At 34.3% G+C, this 22,438-nt stretch overlaps 1 protein-coding gene across 1 annotated transcript; it reads right to left on the minus strand.

Moving 5' to 3' along the window:
- Positions 1-16,252: 16,252 nt before the first annotated feature.
- LOC143536327 (uncharacterized) lies at positions 16,253-21,309 on the minus strand. The gene is made up of 10 exons (XM_077030346.1): positions 21,043-21,309; positions 18,750-18,855; positions 18,520-18,580; positions 18,146-18,429; positions 17,899-18,038; positions 17,469-17,543; positions 17,262-17,352; positions 16,873-17,076; positions 16,739-16,783; positions 16,253-16,647 (listed from the first exon to the last, which is right to left on the minus strand). Exons 1-10 carry the CDS (start codon positions 21,250-21,252, stop codon positions 16,571-16,573), a joined length of 1,293 nt encoding a protein of 430 aa, XP_076886461.1. The 5' UTR covers positions 21,253-21,309; the 3' UTR covers positions 16,253-16,570.
- Between the last annotated feature and the right edge of the window lie 1,129 nt (positions 21,310-22,438).

Genomic DNA, 22,438 nt, shown 5'->3' on the forward strand with positions numbered 1-22,438 from the left:
TAGTCACAACAAGAAACGGCGTTCTTGTACTCTATGGTTCACCGGCAAGAAGAAACGGTTGTTAACTACTTATTATTTCATATATTCAAATGCTATATATGCATGCATGTGATTAATAATTGATTGATTTCATATAACTGATTGTGATTTGCTAATTACTTGTGTTGATCAGTAAGAACAAGAAGAATGAATCTTCTTCAACATCATCTAAGAGAAGCAAGATTGTAAGAATACAACTATATATCAAATGTCATTCTTTTGTTTTATATTTTAATAATTATTTATTATTGTTGTTGTTAACTAATTGATTTGATTTTATATTTTAATAATTATTTTTCAGTAGTCTTGGATGAGTTGTCAAAGTCGATTCAGGGGACTCTCCCGTGGTGCATGATGTTCGCAGACGATATTGTGTTACTTGCTGAGAAAAAACAAAAACTAAACATGAGGCTTGAGGAGTGGCGAACAACCTTAGAGACAAAAGGTTTAAAGATTAGCCGATCTAAGACAGAGTACCTCCACTGTGATTTTGGTGGGATAAACGACAATGAAGACGCACAGATCACAATTGAAGGGCAGGTGGTCCCGCAGGTAACGAAGTTCAAGTATTTAGGATCATTTGTACAGAGCGATGGGGAATTAGACAGTGATGTCACCCACCGAGTTCAGGTAGGATGGTGTAGATGGAAAGCAGCCACAGGTATATTGTGCGACAAGAGTTTCCCGACTAAACTAAAGGGAAAATTCTATAGGGTGGCAGTTAGACCTGCAATGCTATATGGAACAGAGTGTTGGGCCATCAAGAAGGCACAAGTGCGGAAGATGGATGTAGCAGAAATGAGAATGCTACGTTGGATGTGTGGGCACACAAGGCTAGACCGAATAAGAAACGTTGTGTTTCGCGAGAGATTAGGGGTGGCGAACATAGCAGACAAGATAAGAGAGTGGAGATTGAGACGGTTTGGACATGTAAAGAGAAGACAGACGACGAATCCTGTTAGATCCGTAGAAAACATTACTATAGAGGGGAGGAGGGGTAGAGGACGACCGAAATTGACTTGGGATGAGAGGATTAGGCATGATTTGATAGACCTAAACCTCTCCGAGGACATGGTTGAGGATAGGAATTCGTGGAGAAGTAGAATTAAAGTTAAGGATTTTTAGAGAGAATTGAATACCTTAGGGCTTAGACTTAACTTATTTAGGTCGCATACCATAATGGTATTTCCCTTACATATATTATTATTATTATTATAATTATTATTAGCTTTTATATAGCTGTTAAACTGTGATCTTATTATTAATATTATTATAATTAGTAGTAGTTTGTATATAACTGTTAAACTTTGATTTCCTTTATTTTGCTTCATACACATGTACTTAGAGCTGAGGGTCTCTCTGGAAGCCACCTCTTCATTCCTTGGGATGGAGGTACGGTGTGCTTGCATCCCACCCTCCCCAGACCCTACTTATAGCTTTGCTGCCGGTGGGATTTTACTGGGCATGATTGATTGATTGATTGATTGAAGTTGAGGTTCCATGGTCAGTTAAAGGACATGAAGAAGCTTAGTAGCAACAATGAGGCTTTTTGTCTTTCATTTGATACCATCTATGGCATTGTAACTATTATCAAATCATGTAAGACGCCTACTTACGATACATATAGGCATTGGGATGTCTATACCGTCTCCTTCTATCTTAAAATGTGTACCTGCTTTGGTGTCGATTATCAGCATCTAGAGGCCGCAGCCACTCCTCCTCAGCAGGTATTTGAATCAATTCTCAGCATATAAATTAACGACATTGTTACTTGACTCTAAACGGATTCTAATTTATTTGATTGTTTAGGAAAATCCGCCTACTCAACCCTCTATGTCAAACGGGGAGTCTTTAAAACAGGTACTGCTGTTTTTCACTAATCACATAACAAACCTATTAATTGATTTGATTTTGTTAAAAGGAAACAAAGAAATTATGTTTTTGATAAAACATTTAGGTGCCTAATAGGCTTATTATAGATTGCTAGCTTGTATTGTATGAATCTTAATTTCACATAAACTGCATAGTCTTTTGATATTTGAATCAGTTTCCGCATTTAGTTAGTGGCTTTGTTTCACTGATCAAAGCCATATATAAAGAATTCTAATTCATCGGATTGTTTAGGAAAAGTGTACAGTCTACTCAACCTCCTACAAAACAGATGTCAGATGAGGAGCGCCATCAAAAGGTAAGGGATTACTCGTCGACTATTCAGCACGTTTTTTGCAACCATAATATAGTTTACACTGCATATAAGCAGCATATATGCTACTACGTCTATATAGTATGGAGTTCGCTAGTTCTCAAACAAAGAATGAGTTCTGTTATAGATTTTTGCAACCATAATAGAGTATATGCATGCAACATATATACTACTGTGTCATTTGACGTTGTTTAATATTCTAATATATTTCCTCTATTGTTTAGGAATTAAACGAGGAAATTGTTAGCTGCATGTGGCTCGTTGAGGGGCCATACGAATTCGGTTATTATTCTTTTGGGACTAGACCTGATCGTATTCCATATCATTTGTATATGTTGGTTAAGGAAGCAGTTGATATCATGAACACCACTAATGATATGATAGATTTAAAAATGGCTGAGAGCAAAATATTTTTTTTCTGTAAATACTTGCACTCTCATCTGCCAACTGGCTGGAAATAGTAAGCCTTTTCATTTTTCTGAAAAATTATTTTTATTATTATTATTATTATTATTATTATTATTATTATCTTATTTTATTTTACTTTTTGCAGTTGTCGGGACAATGCCAGCTCCCTTATTGCCAACGGCTATGAGACCACGCAATTCTCTAAGGCCTTATACGTTCCTATCACTAACCTGGCTGAGGAGGGGGCGAGTGATTTAATAACCGGTCTCTCACCACAAGATATGGCTAATATGATGAGTATTATTCACTCACGGAAGACGCCTACATTTTGGAATTTGTACCCGGTTGAGATAAAGTTCTATTGTAAGCTATGTTCTTGCTTTGGCATTGATTACCATCGTTTAGAAGCCGCTTCTGAGGATGACGTGTGTTTGATGAATGTGGGGTACTAATACCTATCGGTTTTATGGAAAACTAGATCATGTGCCACTGCCCGAGAACCACTTGTGCATTCTATATTACTTGTGATAATCTCACGTTGGTTTTTGCCCGTTCTGATGATAAACTCTAATTGATAAAGAGTGATTGTTGGATTTAGTACTGATCGAGTAATCTATCTTGTAATCTTTATGGGAGACATGCTAAGATTCAAGAACCAAGATCACATCCTGTCACTACCTCTGGTTACCACCAGTGTGTTGTTATGGATGGTGTCTTGATTTTTATTGTTATTATATTATATAATATAACATAATCACATTGTTTCGTACATACGAAATTGATTTTGTTTAAGCTAAATATTAGAATCGTAACAATTTATATGCAAATTACCAAATTTAGATTATGAATCAAAAAGACAATTGTACCCTTCTCGCTTAAGTTAGCAAATCACAAATATTATAAGTTATAATTGATCTTATTAATCAATGGTTGTAATTTGTTTATGGCATAAATGTAATTAAGTGGAAATTTAAACGGTTAGTTTTATCAATAAGGCTATTTTTGTAAAATCCACTGAGTTTATTTTGAAAACAAAGGGCCACTGTCGACATATATCTCCGAATATTTCTCCATTTCATTATACACGTTCTTTTTTTTTTGAAATTTACTCAAACTTAATGGGTTTTCTCTCTCTTTAAAATAATTACATTAATTTATTTTATTTAATTCACCCAAACACGACTAATAAAAAAAATTCAAAACAAAAAGGTAATGCACACAAATATTTTTACATTTACATATATGCAAATATATGGTTTATGTATATACAAATCTTTATTTACATTTGCATGTATGAAAATAAACAGTTCGTAAAGACTTGAAATACTAAACACAATTTAAACAAAAAAATCAAGACAAAAAGGTTACAGTGCACATAGATATTTTACATTTACATATATGCAAATAAATGGTTTGCTTATATGAAAATATTTTATTTACATTTATGTACAAAAAAAATGGTTTACGTACACACAAAAAAAACCTTTGATATACATTTATTTACATATACGTAAATAAATGGTTTACGTATATGAAAACCAACGGGAAAACAAATTACCTTACCCAATAAAAGATTATATAAAAATCTTCAAAAAAGAGACTTCGAATATACAAGTATAAGAGTTGATTGCCCCCTTGACCTAGTGTATTCACCATTAAAAAAACAATAAATACATGTAAATTGAAAAAAGTTTAATACTGTTTTTATGTATTACAAGGGATTTTCAGTATTTGAATTTGTTAACTCTAGATTTTTAACACTTAATATAATGGTTTCAAAGATGCATATACGTAAACTGTATTAATAATAAGCGAGTACAATATAAATGTGCGCATACGCAAATCGTAATTACCAATTTGCACCATAGTAAATCAACATATAATGTAATTCTATACACACATACATTTATGTGTGTATAATTTACACATGTTTGAGCAGAAAAAATGATAGTAAAAGAGTCATCAACATAAGTCATTAGGCAGACGTGTAGAAAATTAGAAAAGTTTAGAACACCGACGAACAAAATTGTAGGTTATTAAAAAATATGCATTACTCAATGAGCCTTTTCTCCACGAGGATATTATCTCAGCATTAGCAACATTCATAAATCTTTCATATATAATTCTCTATGAAATTACTTTTCTAAAGAATTTGAAACAACCTTCTGTTTGAGTTGGAAAAAAATAGAAATTTAAAATAATTTGTTGAAGTAAGATTTGATTCCATACATAGTTGTGAACTCAATAAATATTACCCAGTTAAATGAATAGAACATGTAAGATTGATAATCAATTCGGTGAAAAAAAATTGATAATCAAATACCAAATAACTATTAAATTTAGAGAAATAATAGGAATTAATTTGAGATATAATATTCAAACAGAAACTTGTTTGCGAGATATTTTTGGATGGAACATTTTGAAAGGACCCTACTACCCTTTTCTTTAAATTAAATTGATAACAAATAAAAAAAAATTTTGATCGGTTATAAAGAGTTCTCAAAGTTCTTAACAAAATTATGAGTTCTTAATTGATATTAACCCTATATATATATATATATATATATATATATATATAATAAGTAGTTAATAATTACCGTTTCTTCTTGTTGTGATCACCCATGGATTTCTGATTGATCATCAAAGCCTAAACCTTGATGAAACCCTACGCTACATATTCATCTTGTTTCTTTTATTTATTTATTTATTTCTTTTTTTATTCAATAACCAGGCCCACTAGTTTTAATTTTCTCTATCCGGTCAAATAGGCTAGCCAACCCAACTAGGTAGCAAGACCGGTCGCGTTGGTTAAGATTGTTCACAAGCAAAACCAAACTAAGTGAGGGTTTGCTCATGCTTGGCTCATTTCTGAGACTTGGTAATTTCTAGGCTACCGGGTTTAATTTTAGCAGAAAACCCTAACCTATGTAAGCGGTTTTGAATATGTAGAACACTAGAACTGTATAATATCTGAACAACTAATTAAGAGTCATAGGTTATATAAGAAAAGATGGAATACAATAATACCTTAACGTACAACAGGTACGCGAATACCCTATATTCACGAAATCGATCCATGAAGTCACATCCCAACATCTCGGAAGCGTCAATACATATTCAATTAATCATTGGTTCACCCTAAAAACTGTTTTGGATCGTTAATTGATCAATTCTTTACTTTTTTTCATGAAAACCGTTTTGAGCGTTTTAGAATTTTTTGCCTTTGAGGAGTTTTGTTTTTGCCTTTGAGCGTCTTGCGTACTTAGGGCATGTTTGGGATTGAGTTTGAAAAATGATTATTGGCTTATTGGTGTTTTCAAAATGTCAATAAGTTTAAATGTGTTTGGCAATCATAAAAAAACTTTCTTATTTTAGCTTTTTGGAAGAGCTAAAAAACAGTTTTTCAAAAGCCCTAAATCCTGGTTTTATAAAATGGTTTTTTGAAAAGCCATAAGCATTTTTCAAACTCAATCCCAAACATGCTCTTATCGTACGTTAAGCAATTATTGTACAGTAGCCTCACCCTAGGTTATATAATGTGGACTTAAGATCATGGGTTTGAGTTTGAGGACCAATATCTTTTGTATTTTAGCTTTTTGATATGGTTAAAAAACAGTTTTTCAAAAGCCCATTTACAGGCTTTTTAAAAAACCAATAAGCATAATAATTGAGAAACGATGTTTACATACGGTTTCATCTTCTTTCTTATCTTGCTTTACTTCTTTCGTAAGCGATCATGGGGAAGAAGAAGAAGAACACTTGTGCGATCGTCATGGGGGAGAAGAAGAAGAAGAAGAGACTACGAAGGTCTCGTGTCGTATGGTTCGCCGGCACGAAGACAAGGTAATAATTAACTACTACTACTACTTATTATTATAATTTCATATATTCAAATATGCATGCATGCTTGCGATTAACTGATTGTGATTTGCTAATTAATTTGTGTTATATATTAATAATGTTGATCCATCAGTAAGAGTAAGAAGAACACATCTTCTGATTCAACATCTAATAGAAGGCAGATTGTAAAAATACTATATATACACATTAAATGTCATTGTTTTAATTTTTAGTTATCTATTACTCCGTATTATTATCAACTAATTGATTTTATTTTACTTGAGGCCGGTGTTCTTTGGTGAGATAAAGGACATGAAGAAACTTAGTAGCAACAATGAGGTTTTGTTATCTTACATGGGACAAGATCATGGATGTTGTAAATATCATCCGCTCACGACAGATCTGTAACACTCTTGGCAAACACAACATCGTCCCATTCTTAGGCTATCCCATATCGGCCGTGGACAAGAGAGATCGCTGGTTCATAAGTAATGTCCTGCCTCTTCAATCACCAACGCGTTTTGGGAAACCAAAAACAAATCCGTGAGTTCTTCGTGGGCAAAGCGGACAATATTGGTGGTGCGAGGGGCCGGATGTTACAGTTGGTATCAAAGCCACTCTTGTGCCGTTCGGGATGTTGGGACACGCCTCATCGAGGACGATGAGTCCAAAGAGGGGTTGTCTGTAACACCCTTGGCAAACACAACATCGTCCCACTCTTAGGCTATCCCACATCGGCCGTGGACAAGAGAGATCACTGGTTCATAAGTAATGTCCTGCCTCTTAACATCACCAACGCGTTTTAGGCAACCAAAAACAAATCCGTGAGCTCTTCGTGGGCAGAGCGGACAATATTGGTGGTACGAGAGGCCGGGGTGTTACATCAAGCCTCTCTCATTTCACACACACATTTTCTCACACTCTTTCTCTCTCTAACATCTCTCTAAAAATACCTCGTAAAACGTGCCACCGACATCCTCGTTTTCTGTGCCAAAAACCCGACACTATACCTCGTAATTCGTGCCACAAACCAAAGATACCCCGACATACCGACGACATCGCCTCGAAATACGTGTCGACCTGGTACGACCCAAAATTCTACCTTGAAGTACGTGCTGACCCGAGACGACCCGCTCGAAATGCGTGCCGACGAGACTTGAAAACCGGTGTGCCTTGATTTGCGTGCCAAGGAGGTGCTGATCAAGATTCTCAATATACGTGCCAACGTCGAAGTGCTGCCCGTGAGTTTAGAGATTAATAAGCCAAACAAGGTAGGCATAATGCCCGAATAAAATATTAATAAATAATAATGGCTTAGACTCTAGCCAAAGGGTATAGTCAATACCTCGAAAATAAACAAAAGAAAATATAAAGATAAAGATTAAAGTATAAATCTTTATTATAAATAAAGTATGATTGTTGTTTAAATAAATTTTAAATAATAATAAAAAGAAAAAAAATAAAGAAATAAAAGAAAAGAATCTTTATTAATGAATAAAGATAAAAGTATTATTTAAAGATAATTTAAATAATAAAAATAAGTAATGAATAAATATATATATATATATATATATATATACATTGTTTGTATAAACTAGTTGAGGTATATATATAAGTATACGTTTTGGAAAACATAGACCGACTAAAGGTCCGAATATCAGAATAAGATATATATGATTTGAACTATAGGTTCAAACATATTATAAAAGAAAAGGAAAAGAAAAATAGAAGATAGTTATAGTTTAAGTTTATTATTCTTGAATAATAAGTAAAACCAAAATATATGTTTCTTAATAAAGAAGAAACATAGAAAACAAGTTAAACTAAAGGTTTATCTTGTAAAAGAAATAAGTTAAAAAGAAAGAGTTTTAACTTGGAAAAGGAAGGAAAGAAATAATATTTTAAACTAAATGTTTAAAATAATGAAAAGATGTTTTGAACTAAAGGTTCATAAAGAAATTAAAATCGAGGTAAAGATTTTACAAAAGAGACTAGAGGTCTTAAGCCGGATTGTATATCCGACTAACAAAAAGTTATACTCGTATTATAAGTGCGAGATAACAAAGAAGAGGGAAAGACCCTCGGACAGTGTATTGAAGTTGATCCAAAAGAGCAGACTATACTCGTACTATTGGTGCGAGATAGCAAGGGAAAGACCCTCGGACGGTGTTGAAGCCGATCCCAAAGCGAAAAGGTGAATACGCCCCCAAACTTTTAAACTTGGTTTTCAAATAAGTCAAACTTGTTATATGAAATTGTTTACAAGGAACTATGTGTTCCTAAAACCGTTATAACTATGGGTATGAACCTAGTCCTCAGGCTGTGGTATACATATGTTTGGATCCTTACATAGGTGGTACTATGCGATGTATGGGCATGATCGCACCACCCTTGGTCGTAGGATGCTCTCCTGCAGGGAGTATGACCGTTGTGTATATTTACGGGTACTTAACTAAGTAATACGCTGCGGTGTTTGTGAGGTGACCTAGTGTAGAGGCTCTAGTTTATAATGTGTTATTTGACTTTGTTATTCCTAAGCCATGATGGGCCGAGGCAGGCGTAGTCTCGAGGGGTAATAAAGTAAAAGAAAATATTTTTGCGTCAGCGTGTTCACCAGCATTCGTTGCTGACGTATTTTATTTACATTTCAGGTGATTAAAGTATCAAGAATTGGAGTCATTCATAAAGTGAATTTTCGCAAGGTAGAGATGGCTCATTGTTTTAATTATTTAAAAGATTATAAATAATATGATTTATAAAAATCAAATGAGGTTTATAAATAAAACGCTCGGATATTTATTATCCGAAAAGCCTTTCAAATAAATTAAATATTATTATAAAATAAAGATTTATTAATAAAACGTTTCAAAAGAAATATTAATATTTTTAAAGCTTTATAAGTAAATTAATATTTCAAAATATTAATACTTTTAAAAGACTTCCTCTAAACTCTGATACATTTACAAAACCGGTATCAACTGTTAGTCACACGCCTAGGCCGTAAGTCGGGGTGTGACACATACATCTAAAATAAAAACAGCAGTGTTTTTTTCGTTTTGTTTTAAAATGCAAGATCACGTGCCACTACCGAGAGCCACGTTTGCATTCTATACTGAATGGTGTTGTTCTCGAGTGGTTAGAACTACGCAAGTGGGTGAGTCTGTGTTTTGCGGCGGGCAAGAGGAAACTAATACCAAAATAATTAACGAAATTAACTAAAGTTCAAGTTTATGGCGTTATACATGTAAGATTAAATATTTTATGAACCAATGTTAATACCAAGTGTATGGCTTTAAAAAATTCACAATTATTTTTTATTTATAAGAGCTTAAAAATTAAAAATATAATAAAAAAAGGAATTTTTACATATTTCCCCTTGCTAAATACCCTTAATTACATATATCCCCAACCCTAAAAATCAATTACATATTTCCCCTTTTTATATGTGTTTGGAAGGGGAAATATGTAATTATTTTTTTAGTTTTGGGGAAATATGTAATTAAGGATGTTAGGAAGGGGAAATATGTAAATGTTGGAAAAAGTTTATAACTTGAAGTAACCCACACATTCTCTCATCCGTGTGCATTCGTCCAAACAAACACAAGTATAAAACAAGCCAAAAGGGATTCGTGTAATGTAGCATCTGTCGCAAATAGATCACATGTGCATTATCAAGCTTTGAACAATGTAAGGCCCGAATCGAAAACTAATTTAAATTGCAAAAGGTGTTCTTTTGACAAAGTGGAAAACACAATAACTTTGAATTACATACAATATCTCAACAAAATAATAACACGTAGCTATCCGATAAGAGCTGCTTGAGGCTCAAAACTGTAATGGCTTAACCAATTGCTAGTCTGCGGGCTTTCTTTAAATACTTTCAACCGGGTGTAAAAAGACAATATCCAAGCCCAAGCTTGTACAGTTTTACTACACTAGCATGCCTAACACAAGTAAAATAATTTCAAATTTGCCTTCCGATGGCAGATTCCATGTCTTGGTAAAAGAATACGGCGTAACAAAATATATAGTAAATAAACATCCTAGCTTAATGTAGTTATCATAAATCGTCCGTCTAAGATTTTACAAGGACTACCTAGTATAGTAATTAATCACAAGTAGTGAGTCATACTTATATATATTGAGTATTGTTATTACTCACTCATGAATTAGCTAGCACAACAATATAGATTAGCTAACATGAATAAAGATAATAAAGATGTTGCACAAGATAGACAGCTAGTTATCTAAATCCAGTTTGTTGCATAACATAACACAATAAGATAGTTAACTGATAGGGTAAACAAGCTAAAATTCAAAAGGGTACAATGGTAACTAGCCCACAAAGTAGCAAGTCATACATAATTGATTAACAAAATGCTTACGGGACAAAAATTCCGAAGTTTTTGTAACATAGCAACAAGCTATGAACTTGGGTTTATATTTCCTTTGTCGTGATTCTGCAATGATCAAACTTCTTTTGGGCTACTTTGTTAATTTTGTCTTTGTTTTTATCATCCAAAATTCCGAAGTTTTTGTAACAGAGCAACAAGCTATGAACTTGGGTTTATATTTCCTTTGTCGTGATTCTGCAATCATCAAACTTCTTTTCGGCTACTTTGTTAATTTTGTCTTTGTTTCTATCATCCAAAATTCCGAAGTTTTTGTAAAAGAGCAACAAGCTATGACCTTGGGTTTATATTTCCTTTGCCGTGATTCTGTAATGATCAAACTTCTTTTCGGCTACTTTGTTAATTTTGTCTTTGTTTCTATCATCCAAGAATGTTACTCGAGCATTCCTACGATAGAAAATTAATGCTACCAAGTGGACAAAACAAGTCTGAAATAAAAAATTTTAAAAACAATAATGATATACTGACCTGTTATAACGTTGACTTTTTCTATAGATTATACGGATTTCTGTGTATTGTAATTTATCAAAGGCTTTCTCTAGACTCTTGTAGGCCTGCGTATAACCGACATCCGACAATTTTAAAAAAGATATAGAATTTTAAACGACGAAAGTGGCTTTTTATAAACTTACTTCTTCCGCCAACAAGGCATTGGCATCTTTGTCATTGGGCACGGGTGTAAACACCCCTAGGAAGTCTACTATGTATCGTCCTTCCACGAATTTTTCTATATGCTTAGACATCCTGTTAAAAAGTGGTTATCACCATCACTAGGTTTTATATATCAAAATAGCCATTATCAACCAACATAATTTAATTTATAAATAATTAGCTTACGTACCCAGGGTATTTCTCAGCTTTGATGCGGTTTCCATCAACATAATGTTTAGCTTTCTTTTTAATTTAAGTAAGGGATAAACAGCATTGACATCAGATAAAACACGAGTTGATCAAATAAGAGCATTCAAAACAGGCCGGGAAGCAGCAAACGTTTTTAACCGATTCTTGTGTGTTCATTTTCACTAGTGCACTCCTCGTATAAATATCCTCTGTTTTATTTATGCAATTTACTTGTTCAACATCGCCAAACTCACTAAAATACGTTTTCCTGTAAGAAGAAGATTCAGAAAGCCATGAAGATAAGGCAACACTTTTATAAATATGAAACAAACACAAGCAGTTCATAGTGCTTAGAAAACTTACAATGAATCATTCGTTGAAAAGTATTCAATATTGTTGACAATTGTAGAATATTTCCACTGCAACAACACATAGACTTACAACGCAACCAGGACGAACCCATATATTCGAAAAACAGATCTAAAGGTTGGCTAGGATCCCGAACCACATGTCGTACTTATAACTAGCATTTATATTGTAGATGTCAGCCCATTGAAAATGCATGTTCAATTTAAGAACTCGTATGGAAAATGTTGGGGAATTCAGGAATTTGTGTGGGCCAACAGTGATTTCTTTACGTCCATTGATATACCGAGCATAAGTTCACATAATCTCTAGGGTCCAGAAGCAGAATCTCTCAGCCATCTTGACTCTAGGTAACCCCCGGATGCCTCTTTTTAAAAGATTATCAAAGTTATAATATTATATTGTAATACAGGTTCTTCTGGGATAATAATTTTTAAAATGCAGTTCGTTGCTAAAGAATTTTGGTAGTTGGAAGGAAAAAAACCCAATTGGCTGAAATCATGTCTTGCGTGCTAATGAGATTGATCCAAAGGTTTATTTATTTAGGTTTACATACAAAGCTATCATGTTAATCTTCACGAATTAAAGGGGTTAACGATAGGAGTGATTCCATTTACCTCCAATGTGCTTATTGAGTTGTTTTGCTTTATTTGCCATTTTACCACTCACATTCCAACACTATCCACCATTTCTCAAAAATACCCAAAATGACTATCCAAAAACCGTCAGCCCGACCGTTTTTTACTTGCCATATGTTGGATTAGTCATCCATTATCAAGCAGCATGTTCATAGGCCTGGCCATTCTACTGAAAAATCGACAAGTTAAAACACCAAGTTAAACCATTGTTTCGCCACATGAATAAAAAAGACCAGCCGGTCGACGTGTTAGTTAATAGTTATCACACCTGGCTGTTTTCATCGCCCAATAAAACCATGACATGTCGTAGGGATGGCAATGGGTCGAGTTTGGGACGGCTTAGGTAATTGCAAACCTATACCCGATTATGAAACCTTGTCCCAAACCCGTCCTAAAACCCACTGAGTTTCTATCATGTAATTACCCGTGGGTTTCAGGTATACCCATTAATTTATTAAAAATACCCGTCGAGCATACTGGCTCAAAACCCATAAGGTATCTATCAGATTTTGACAAATTATAATTGATTAATCACATTGGGTAACTACTAATCAATTAGATGACTACAAATGATTAAAAGTAAATAATACCTAAGCAAAATTGAAGACAATACGGGTTAAGAAACAACATTCAGTTTCAAAATTTCTTTATACATGTCTTTATGGTTTTTTATAGGTTATGAATTAACTATGGATATGAAGAATACTCTCACAAAAAGATATTATAATACATTTAATAAAATGAGTACATTGTTTGTGTTATAAGCTGGAGAAAAAGATATATATATTTTCACAACTCAGACCAAAAATCATTTACTATCTAGTTAAACACCAAAAATATATACTCTGAATTGATTATGAATTTAGGAGATAGATACATAGCAAACAGAAATGACAAACTGATATGAAGGTTTTGTAAGTGGAGTGAATTTAAGAAAGTAATTTGAACCCAATTTTTATGTATATAATAAATAGGAAAAGAAAACTATATCGGGTTACTCATGTAAATTGGTCAATATTATCGGGTTTATTAATAATCTCATAACTGTCCCAAACCCGCGAGAATTTTTATAACGAATACCAAACTCGTCTCATACCCTAATGAGACGGATATTACCCGTCCCAAATATTTCGGGTTTCTCATCGGGTTCGGGTTTCATTGTCATCCGTAGCCATGTGTAATAGGGATGCAAACGAGCCGAACCAAGCCCAAGCTTGACTATGCCCGAGCTAGGCTCGTTTAACTTACATGGAGCTAGAGTTCGGCTTGTTTGGAGCTCTATTTCCAAAGCTCGAGCTCGGCTCATGAGTAGATTTTAAAGCACGAGCTGACGATTTATTTATTACTTTTTATACATTTATAGTTACTTTTATGAAAAAAAATTCAATTATAATTTTACGTATAAAATAATATATATTATTTTATTATTTTTTTAAAAACATTAAATATATATTAATTAATAATTATTAAATATATATATATCAAAAAATTATATAAATGACAGCTCAGCTCGTGAGCCGGCTCGAGCTCGATAAGTAAAGCTCGGGCTCGCTTATTAAACGATTAAGCTCGAGCTCGTACTCGGTTCGACTCGTTTGCACCCTAATGTGTAAGCAAGATGGTCGATCCGACAGATCTTTTAGAAAAAATTGTTGGACCACCCATTTTTAAACTAAAACCAGCCGATCTGACCATTTCTAATAATATCCTTCTGTTTAAAAAACCGACCAAGTTAATTAAAGAACAAAAATCAAGTTGTATATAAAGATTTGAAAGAATGAAGGCTACCTGCAACATTTCAAGGTGAAGTCAAGGTTAAGTGATGATTTTTGCCGGAAAATATGAACTATAATATTAATAGGAGATATTATGGTTGTTGAGGTCTGAAAGAGATGGAACAAGGTAAGTCTTTATGGTTGTGTTTGCTTTATTGTTGTTCAGGTTTGTATTTATATCAAACAAAATATTCAATTTATTATTTTTATTTTTTTATACAGGATAAAGGTATTGTATAAAATATTAAGGTAGTTAATAACATAAAACGATTATAATAAAATGGCAGACAAATAGACAACAAATTGCGTCGCAACCCTTTTTTGAATAGCAACGCCAATCATAGTAAAAACAAATCTTTGGGACTTAGGAGTCGAAAAGTTCGGTGTACGTCATGCTGAATCCTATTAAAAAAAGTTCACACTCCCTGTAGCCAGAAAACCAAATGTATCAAAAGCAAATGGAAGAAAAATATGTTGATTCTCTAAACATTATTCAACCTTTTGATCGGCAAACCTGATCTTACAGAAAACAAAGTTATAGTTCTTTAGCGTTTATAAGTTATTGTGCACGACCCACTGAACTCTTTTAAAAAACGAAATGGCTTTGGGTTCAATGGACTCAAATGTATCAAAGGAAAAAGGAATGAATGTGATGATTCTCGACACATATTTTCTCATGTTTAATAATTTTTTTTTCTAATTACGCTTTCAACACGGTCTGTCTAACAACAAACCTAGTGTCTCTAAGTCCGTCAAACGAATACTCACTAAAATATATAAAAGCGTGTTTCTACCGACTAATCAAAATTCTATTTTCTAAGACTGAGAATAGGAGTGGCAATCTCGTAACCTAACTGAAATACAAGGGTAGTGAGTGAAGATAATGAGACAAAAATATGGTCAAAAGGACCTTGAACACGATCTGACAACATTTTCTGTCTCTCTCCACTTTTTTCTTTTTGTGCAGTCTGTTTCGTGTACCATCTCTGTTTCTTTAAAAAAGGTTCCTTTTTCCTTTTAATATTTATTATACAAAATATATATATTAATAGCGTTTGGAACCCCCAATACCCGAGTGAATTAATCTGATGACGAAATGTCAAGTGTTCATATTGATTTGGCACTCTAGGTCCAACTCACTCAAGAACACTAAGATTGGAGACGAGCTGTTACGGATATGAATGTGTCGTTGAATGAAGATTAACTATATCTTATCGACTGTTCTTCTATAACTATGTTTATTTATTAACTGATTTTGTTTCAGAGTGGGAAATTTTTTGATGTTTGAGATTAGCAAGGATTTTAATGTTATGGTGGTTTGGCTTATGCTGTAGTTTACTTAGAAGTCATTTTTATAACTATACTTGATACATAAATCAAGTATACAAACAGATAAAGTTTTTAACAAGTCACCTTAACCTTATTCAACCAGTTTTGACTAGTGCTTGCTTAGGCTAAGGGTATTGAGACTTGATCCAAAATATTTACGCCACGTAGGCGCTTACGTGGGACGTGATCAAGCCCCAGAGGGTGTAGTGGGGCTTGATTGATCCACCCCATGCCCAAAGACTCGTTCAAGCCCCGTGGACCGGTCCAGTCCACGGCGGCCGTCCGCGCCCCACTACCCACAGCCTTACTTAACAGTTTGATACAAAGCTATTTTAACAAAGAGAAAGAAAGGCAAATAAGGTTCAAAATGTTAAAACTGATTACTATTTTAACCAAAGTCTATGACACCGGTTTTAAGATGGAGCGAAGAACACGAAATATCTCATGATAACAGCAAAAGCCATAGTACCCATAAGAAAAGCCGAGTTTCTCTATGTTTTTCGTTTTTAACAAACTCACCCACCCACCTATTTTACGCATGTTCCATGAGGGAGTTACAACTCCAGACCACTCACAACTCATGTTGAAACACATGCGGTTTTTAGTGCAGGATCCTTTAATCTTCCGAAAGCCGAAAACAAGAAACATAACTTTATAAATAAGCTTTCATGGTTGTCGGTCAGTAAAAGGATTGTGCCTTTGCAGAGTGCTTTCAGGTCATCAGAGTGTGGGACTCGCCCACAGTTTCACTTTCTTGTCAACACTTGACGAAGCTAATACAGTCACACGTTTGTCACCTGTGAGAATATATAGGACTCAGTTAGAACACATGGCCGTTATTTTCAAAGCAAAGCCAAAGGTTATAATTTATAAACTTATAATACTAACCTACGGGTATAGGCTTAGGTGCCCACGCGATGTCGGTGATATCACCTGCATACACACACATAACATCCAAATAAAAATTAGTCAAAACCGAAAGAAGTTACTAAACATGGTAATTAGAAGGGAATTGAAAATACCGTCATGTGCTTTATCAGCTGTATCTAATACTTCCCCGGTTTCAACAGACAGCCATTGTAGTAGCGGGCCATGGGTTACAGCCAAAATCTTTCCATCGGGTGATACACTGAGACGATCATAGTGCAATGTAGTGCCATTTGAATCATGAAGGGGAATGGGAAACACCTTCAAAGTCTTCGGGTCCTCATCAAGATGATACCGAACTTCAATATTAACAATTCAGACATGTTAGAAGAGAGGTTTCACAATAATAACAATTATGACATATTACTAATTTACTATATATCAACTCATCATATAATGCTAAATCATGTTATACACTTGTATGAGAAGAACTAGTCATAATGTTATATACTTGTAGAGAAATTTATGAGATAAATATACATACCATTAATGTTCCACACTCTTATCGAGCCATCCTTTGAAGCAGTAATGATCCTTTCCGAGTCGGGCGTAAACGATAGCCATGTAACAGCACTCTGCACATTTCCCAAATCAAAAAATCAAGACCAGCAAAGAAACTACACCACATGAAAAACCTTTCAAATAAACTTGTGTGTGTGTTTGTGAGAGAGAGAAAGAGAGACTAGATGACCTTATGGCCTTTCAGCTGCATAACTTTCGTAACCTCTTTAACTGAACTATCCTTCGAATACACTATCTCCCAGACCTGTTAAAAAAAGTAATCAATACAGCATTAGACATGCCATTAACAATGTACACACTAAGATGCAGTCTTGTATTAAATTAAGGTCCAATAAACACTTCAAAAGGATACACAAAAACTAGAAAGAAAAACCAAGATGGAAAACTAGATATATGTATAGACCGAAATTAAACTTTCCAAATAAGAAAATATTTAAGTCAAGAAGCTCATGTAAGTAAAAGAGATATGCGATAATTTAGAAATCACAATCTTAAGACTAAAAGTAAAGCCTTTCCAAGAGGAAACTATATGCATAATTCCACAAGCAAACTTATAACACATTATCTGTAAAATAAGTTAAGTCATTCAAACATGTCACCTTGACATCAGCAGTGAAAGCGGCTGCAGCTATAAACCGACCATTTAAAGATACGGTAGCCATATTGTTCTTGAGCTGATTTGTGTCGACAAATCCCAACATCTTTCCAGACTTTCCATGCCACAACTTAATATCAGTTCCTATGAAGAATTACAAATAAAGAGTTCAATAACAAATGTTACTGTTTCACTTGAGAGAAAAAATAACATACTAAACAGCTATGGTAAAAAAAACAGAGAGAATATACCCTCTGAACTTGATGCAATTATGGTACTTCCATCAGCAGCACCATAGGTAGCTTTAGTTCCAGATAAAGTGAGAATATACTTTTTCTCATGAACATTATGTTGCTCCCACTTAAGTTCAGGCTTAAAATGCTGCCTGTTCTCACCACCTTTTGGATTATCTTCTCCATACATGTATAGATTAGCTCCAGTGAGACTTTGAGAAGCCACAACAACTGAAGACGCGTCATCAACAAAGGCAACTGCAGTTGGATGACCTCCAGCTGGCAGGTTGATTCTCATAAACCTACATCAAGACAGCATAGTTATATGAGCTAACATAATAAGTGAAAATTTATATAAGATGTGCGGAACAAAAAAGATTATGAACTCTTACTTGAAGCTTTTGCTTGAAGCGTCATCCAGCTTGAATACCCTAACTACACCATCATCACAAGCTGCAAACGCAAGCAACAAGAGGTCAACTCTTAACATATATTATATAGTTTCTTCTATAACATACTAAACAAGTAACTTAGAACATTTAATGCACTGATTCAGGTGAAAAATTTGTGATGATTCTTGGGAGCTAAACTATAAGATTCAAATAATAATAACAATAATTACCAGTAGCCAAACTATGTCCATCGGATGAGAAGCATAGGCCATTGACGGAGTCCCCGTGACCTTTTAGAGTATTTAAGTCTAATGGGTGATGGCGCTTGTTCAAATCCTACATCCACAACCATTAGTGGTATGAGCTGGCAAATATGAATAAACAAATAATCTTGCAAAATTGTCTAGGCACGAATATACAAAAAAACAACATTAACAGCATCTGTGATACGTGCATCCCGGATGGGCTTGCTAGCAAAAAGATAGATAAACACATGAACAATAAACGTAAGGTTGACAATGTGATTCAGCATTATAACTTTATCTCAGAAGGTTACCTTCTATGAAGTATCAAAGTAGTGCATATAATATAACTCAACACCTGGTCAATTTACCCTTCTACGCAAATACATTAATTTATTTCACAACTCTATATCCTTGTAGATTTTCACAAATCTATTTACATGTAAGTCTATTGAGAAACGGTACCGTATACAACTCTAGCATTAAGCCTTAGCAAAACAAAGTTGTCGCCAATTGCAGTTCATAAAAAATTTGTAGCACACAAACAGTTACAAGTTTAGAAACCATAGGAAATCAATCAGTACTGTAGCTTGTTGGGAAAGATATAAATGGTTTTCGTTTGCATCAGTTATTAAAATAATTTCTATAAACCCCATAAATGTATCCGCGTTAAATGCACCATATTAGGCTATTAGCACACATGTGGATATTCGACCATAAAGCTTAAAGTTGATACAATATTCAATTACTCTGTACGCATATGCTGGCTCATTCAAATCATTATCATAGTTTACAATACGTGATATCAAACTAACATTTAGATCGGTAGTTTAACATTTCAACAAATGTTTGCAAAACAAGACTTGATTTCACGAAGAGCGTCAGCAGCGCGCCGGACAAACCGGGCGGCCACTTCAGCAACAGCAGCACTCTCTCTCTCTCTCTCTCTCTCTCCTCCTTTCCCTCCTCTCCCTCCCTCATTTTCTCTCTCCTTCCCCTCCTCACAGCCTCGTCCACTTCACGTTCGTTCTGCTGGACTTCCTTCACTCTCTCTCTCTCTCTCTTCTCTCTCGCTCACTTCCTTCCTCCACCTGGCGGCCACCTCATCCGGACGGGCAATTCAACCCTAGCGTTGCGGATGCTCTAATTATTCTTTCAACAATGAATAGAATCCTCTCTTTTAAAAAGTATTATGCTCTCTTACAATATGTGTACAAATTACAAAACCTTAGCCTCAGAACAGAAGTTGTACACTTTGACTTTGAGATCAGATTTATGCTTCATAACTTCAGTATGATATGAGCTAGCGTCTAGCACCATGAACAACCTACAACTCTCTTACTCATCTTTCTAGTAAATTCAACTAAAAACAGATCTAGCTATCTACTGAAAAGAAAATAATAACAAACCCTACCAATGTATCAGATCAAGCAATGAAAATAAATTGCATTCCCTCTCTTCTATCTTAAATTTCACACCTGCATGTCTATAAATGAACAAAAAATCGCACGTAACAGAAAACCGTGCATGAACGCTAGAAATTAAACTTAAATCGGTTATATACACATCCCTTATTCAGCCTGAACATTCCATCTATAATCATATTCAACTTCAAATAACATGATTCATTCATCTCAAATACATAAATCAGTTAAATATCCATCCATTACAATATTTTCAGTATGCACATTCAGTTTATAATCATATTTCTCAAATTATATCAAACTTGAACAATTTCATACTCCACTTCCAATAACATGATTCGTTCATCTCAAACTCATAAACCGATTATATACTCATCCATTACAATAAATTTAGCATGCATCATATTTCTCAAATTAGGTCCGATTTAATGAATATTTTCAAATTAATTCAGCTTCAAATAACATGATTCATTCATCTCAATTCTCAAATTCAAATAAAACAATAAACACAACTGCATGTCTGTATAATTGAACAAAAAATCTCCTGTAACAGTGTATAAACATTCAGTTTATGATCATATATCTCAAATTTGGTCAGACTCGAACAAATAATTTCAAAATCAACTTCAAATAACACGATTCATTCATATCAAATTCATAAATCGATTATACGTTCATCCATCACAATAAATTCAGCATGCACATTCAGCTTATGATCATACATCTCAAATTAGGTCAGATTTCAACAAATAATTTCAAATTCAACTTCAAATAACACAATTCAATCATCTCATATTCACATAACCTAACAAACACGCATCCAAAGGTTAATTAAATCATTATTATAATTATTATACCTTATCAGCATGTGAATGATGATGAGTTTTAGCCCGAGACTTCTTCGTCTGCTGATTACTCTTCAAACCCTTCTGATTCGACGGATTTGGGACGGCGATCGAAACGACTTCCGATTTACGCTTGCGAAAGTAACCGCCAAACGCGATAAAAGCGATCAGAGCACCGATGATGATTGATGCAGCTACGGCAATTGATATAATCGGTTCCATTTGCAGAACAGATTTGGTGTGGATGAAGATGAAGGTTCAGAAATAGTAGTCTGCTGCTGGTTACTGATTGAACGGAAATGAGTACGGTTTGGTTTGGTTTGGTTTGGGCTGGCAACAATATTAATTGGGCTTGTAACCGAAAACCCCGATCCCAAAACGAACACACTATCAAGTTCCAACATCCGGATCCTACCTGGTGTATCTGACCCGACCTGTCAAAATCAGTTTTATCTTTACCTGATTAAAACCTGGACCGACCCTACCCGAAAACCTAATCAAAAGTTCAAAACCCAATCAAATATCTTACTATACCCGAAACATGTTCATACCTAACTTGGTTTTGGCTTTTGCTGACTATACTCATAACCGATTCCTACCCGGTTTGTGCACTTCTATGATGACCAGGGGTGCAAACGAGCTGAGCTATTTGAGATCGACTTGCTAAAAAGCTTGATTGAGTCAAGCTTAATCGAGCTCGAGCCGGCTCACGAGCCTAAACGAGCATGTCATTTAAATTTTGCAAAATATATATTTGATAATTATAAATTAATATATAAATGTAGTTATAGTTATATATAAAAATAATTGATAAATAGCAAATGAGCCGAGCTCGAGCTTTGAAAATAGAGCTCGAAATGAGCTAAGGTCGAGCTCTGTGTAAGTTAAACAAATCGAGCTCGAGCCTAGTCGAGCTCGGGCTTGGCTCGACTCGTTTGCACCCCTAGTGACCAGGCCGAAAAACTTAACTTAAAAAAATAAACGGTTGTTTATATGCTTTTGCAAGGTTTTGCGCGTAAAAGAAACCGAAAAATCGAAATGAATAGAATGTATGTATATTTTCAAGTAATTTATAGAAAAATAATAAATGTGTAACCCCAAACATTATAGTTCAAATATATAATAATCAATCAGTTTGATATGTGATTTAGGCCAAAATTCTCGTGATTTTGAGCCAGAATTCTGTTTGGGCCTAAAATTTTCGAGTTCAGGTGGGAAAACCGAAACAAATGGTCTTCAAGGTTTTCAAAACTGAAGTTTCGATTTTTGATTCAGTTTTAGCATAAACCAATTCAAATCGAACCACGAACTTCCCTACCCATCTAAAGTATTAAAATGTTTGATATATAAATTATTGGCTAAAAATACAGTATAAAATTGAAGTTTTAATGATAATAAATATGCACTT

Source organism: Bidens hawaiensis, unplaced genomic scaffold, assembly GCF_021521415.1.
Source record: "Bidens hawaiensis isolate Kalapana, Puna unplaced genomic scaffold, B.hawaiensis_p1.1 tig00010780_1, whole genome shotgun sequence".
Taxonomy (NCBI): domain Eukaryota; kingdom Viridiplantae; phylum Streptophyta; class Magnoliopsida; order Asterales; family Asteraceae; genus Bidens; species Bidens hawaiensis.